General features: G+C 38.5%; 1 protein-coding gene across 1 annotated transcript in view; it reads left to right on the top strand.

The window, feature by feature from the left end:
* IMPACT (impact RWD domain protein) overlaps positions 1-4,304 on the top strand; it is a 40,145-nt gene that overhangs the window by 1,908 nt on the left and 33,933 nt on the right. Inside the window, exon 3 of the mRNA XM_021719042.1 lies at positions 1,860-1,922. Within this exon, the coding sequence (XP_021574717.1) occupies positions 1,860-1,922 (63 nt within the window). The remainder of the gene's footprint in view (positions 1-1,859; positions 1,923-4,304) is intronic.

Here is a 4,304-nt window from a genome sequence, read left to right as displayed (position 1 = left end):
CGGATTCAAGACCCGCCTGGGCAACTTGGCGAGACCTCATCTCTACAATAAATCAAAAAAGTAACCGGGTGTGGTAGTGCACGCCTGTAGTTCCGGCTACTTGGAAGGCTGAGGCAGAAGAATTGCCGGAGCTCAGCAGGTTGAGACTGCAGTGGCTAGGAGCATGCTACGGCATTCTATTCTGGGTGACAGAGTGAGACTCCAACTCAAAAAAAAAAAATTAAAAATGCTTTTTGGGTTTGGTATAGAGCATTTAAATAAAATATTAAATTATGTAAGACAAATTGAAATATGCCATTTAGTATAAAAGAGAATCACAGGGTTCATATTGGTGAATTCGTTGCAGAATTGTCTTTAGAAATAAGGAAGGAAACCTTCCTCTTTTTTAAATTTTTGTATTTTTGAGTTGGAGTCTCACTCTGTCGCCCAGACTGGAGTGCGGTGGCCACTCCTGGCCCCTGCAGCCTCGACCTGCTGGGCTCAGGTGATCCTTCTGCCTCAGCCTTCCAAATAGCTGGAACTGTAGGTACGCACTACCACACCCGGCTAATTTTTTTTTATTTATTGTAGAGATGAGGTCTCGCCAAGTTGCTCAGGCAGGTCTTGAACCCGCGGGTGCAGGCAGTCCACTCACCTCGGCTTCCCAAAGTGCTGGGATTACAGGCTGAGTCACCGAGCCCGGCGGAAACCTTCCTCTTTAGACAACCTAATAATCTAGAAATCCTGGCCCTCAGAGTTTCTTTTAACTTGCTTCTGTTGACCTAGCCACAGTTCCTTGATGTACCTCTGCCTAAGACTGCCTGCCTTCCTGGAATTACCCATACTTCCAGTGTTTCTCCCTGCCCCTTTCCCCCATCTTCTTAGCAGCTCAAGCTTAATCTTGATGAGCCATGACCTGTTGACGCTAGTGACCTTTGATCTACCTTGCTGCCTCCACCTAGTAATATGTATATATTCATGGGAACAGAATTTCATAAAAATCTCAATTACTAGAATTTTTATCTGCTAGTGGTTTTATTTTTTGTACCAGTATTTTAAAACCATAGCATTAAGGCTTGTTGCTAATAATGGTTCAGTAAATGTTTATTTATTACAAATGATAGATATAGCATGCTTGTAAAAATAAATATCCTTTTCAGAAATTGTTTTTTTTTGAGTTGGAGTCTCACTCTGTCACCCAGACTGGGGTGCAGTGGCTGCCCCCGGCCACTGCAGCCTCGACCTGCTGGGCTCCGGCGATCCTTCCGCCTCAGCCTTCCAAGTAGCCGGAATTATAGGCATGCGCTACCACGCCTGGCTGATTTTTTGATTTATTGTAGAGATGAGATCTTGCTGCCCAGGCAGGTCTCGAACCCGCAGCCTTAGGCAGTCCACTCACCTCAGCCTCCCAAAAGCGTGGGATTACAGGCTGAGCCACTGAACCCGGCTAAATGTTATTATTTTTACATTATGTGGCACCCAGCTTATTTGAGTTGTTTCTACGACACCAGTTTGAAAAAAATAGGAACTCCTGATATTGTGGCAAATACTATGAATCTGAAAATTTAGATTCCAGAACCTCTTCTACCACTTATGTAAACTTAGGCAGGCTTATGATACCCTGTGAACCCAATTGTGATTTTTAAACCATTAAAATTTCATAATAATGATGGTTTGTCATGGTGTCTTGGGAGGACTGAATGAATTAATACTAATGAAAAAATTTTGGATCTATATAGATTTATACAAATATAGATAACTTTTTAATGAAGATAAATACTTTTAAAAGCCTAAAAATCAGTCTGTGATTTAATCAGTAATTTGTCTGAGATAGTAATACGATCATTGAATAATCTTAATTGTGTTTTGTTTAATCTTAGAGCTCCTTGGCTTAACAGGCAAGAACATGCGGATTTATCAAATAGCCTTGAGGAAATATATATGTAAGTGACAGGTGGTTTAAAGAAATTCTGTGAGTGATTATATCATGGGCTTTTGTTGAAACTGTGATATGTTGAAACTGTTATATGTTGTGAAGCCACTTTTCCATTAATGAAAAGGATTCACTTGAACAGGCCTTGAAATGTTAGTTATATAGTTTCATATATACATATGATAGCTTCTATCTAGATACAAAATATAGTAATATTTAGAGCTAATTGCTATAAAAACACTTAGCCAACTTGTGAAAGTAAATTGAGCACTTTTGTTTTGATGTTTTCATAGATTATGTAGAATGTAATTGATAACAGCAGAATCCTAAGCCCAATAGTTTATTAAACATTGGTGTACTTTGAATGATAGTTTCTCTTGTATTAGGTTATAAGACTAAGGGTCTGTTGATATACTGTATTTTTCATTCGTGCCTTCATGCAACATATCTTTACATGGTGGGCACTGTACTCTATTCTGGATATACATGGTTAGCAAAAACAGAAATGGTCTCTTTTTTCATGGCATTAAAATTTACTGGGGGATGAGATATTACTTATAATGTCATAAAAATGAATGTAAAACTGTAACTGTGATAAGTTTTATAAAAGGAAGATGTATAGAACTAATGGAGTTTACGACAAGACCTGACCTAGTCTACTAGGTCAGGGATGGCTTGTTTGATTTAACATCTGTGTTCATTAGGAGATGATAATTCCAGTGAGAATCCATAGCAAGCACAAAGGCTTGGTGTCAGGGAGCTTGGCAAATTTCAGGAAACAGTGATGGTTATTTGAAATGGTGAGAGAGACAGGGAAGGAGGAAAGGAGGGAGTATGAGAAAAAAATGACCTGAGAAGTAGGGGAGGTCCTATGAAATTTTGTAGGTTATGGTAAAGATTTTGTCTTTATCCTAAGAATGATTGGAAGCAAGTAATGGGATGCCGTGATATATTTTTGTTTTGAAACATCCTATTTCTGTTTGGAAAATGGAGTGGAAAGTAGCAAGAATAGAGGTGAGACATCAGTTAGGAGGTTAATGCAGTAGTCCAGAGAAGATATGACTATGGTTTAGATTAAATTTAATAAGATATACTAATTTAGTAAAATGCATAATGTTCTGTTATGTCAGTTTTACTCTAATCCAGGATCTAGTAAGGATTGTATTATATGTTCTAGGTGGCCACTCCATTTGGTACAGTGAGAATACCCCCTTTGTGTCCCTGGAATCCAGGCCAGGTTTCTTTCCTTTCAAAATGTTTAATTAGAAAATGGTAAGTCATTGTGGAATCCATTCTACTTGTTCCTTCTTAGAGCAAGATGATCTTCACTGGGTCTGCACTTAGTGATTCTGTCATTCTTAGCACATATCTTGTTTTCTCAGTCAAAAATGTTTTTGATAGCTCTTCCTAATCTTTAGGCCACTTCAATTTTTGTGCCCCCAACAAACTTCTTCCTGTAATTATTTATTTACTTTTATTTACCAATTTACCATTCCCCTTAAAGAATAGGATAAATATACTGAACATTTGTGCACCGTTATCATCTGAATGTTCATTTGATGATCATTTTCCAGCATTTACCTAATCCTTGGTGGTGGTGACCTTGTTGAACATCTTTCTACACTTGACTTCCATCATGCTAATCATATCTATCAGATTTTTTTTTATCCATACAAAATGTCATATACTCTGTAATGGCTGCCCACCTGTCAATTCCCTATCGTAAAAGTCCTCCGTTTGCTAAGCGATACCATCCCACAGGACACAACTTGCCTTTTCTCCCAAGTTAGTTCAGTTGAGTTTTTTGAGACTTAGGAAGCATCAGAAATTACAAAGCAGCTTTGTTCTAAAGACAGAAGGAATACTGTCTTGTTTATTAAAAGTACTTGTATATCCCTAGTCCAGTGATTATTTTAATGTGTGATCTAAATAGAAATATACATTTTACTTTTAAAATTTATTTATTAATTTTTTTTAAAGACAGGGTCTTACTATGTTGTCCAGGCTGACCTCGAACTACTGGGCTCAAGTGATCCTCCTGCTTCAGCCTCCTGAGTAGCTGGGACTACAGTTGCATGTCACCATGCCTGGCTTTATTTTTAAAACTGTGTGTGACAACTTTTAAATATATTTTCCTTATAATTTCAACAGTGGGCAGCAAGTTATAAATACTGGTTTTCAAAAATTAAACATATGGGTAACCCTCTTTCAGGTCCTGTCTCGCTTGGGAGCTTTTTTGTATTCTTAATAAGCTCCTGCTTTCTCACCTCTTTTTTTTTTTTCCAGTTGGAGTCTCACTCTGTCGCCCAGACTGGAGTGCAGTGGCCGCTCCCGGCCACCGCAGCCTTGACCTGCTGGGCTCCGGCAATCCTTCCATCTCAGCCTTCCAAGT

Source organism: Carlito syrichta, unplaced genomic scaffold (assembly GCF_000164805.1).
Source record: "Carlito syrichta isolate Samal-C Ts95f unplaced genomic scaffold, Tarsius_syrichta-2.0.1 Scaffold113526, whole genome shotgun sequence".
NCBI classification, from domain to species: Eukaryota; Metazoa; Chordata; class Mammalia; order Primates; family Tarsiidae; genus Carlito; species Carlito syrichta.
Note: the sequence above shows the minus strand (reverse complement) of the source record. Positions and strands in the feature narration are given on the sequence as shown.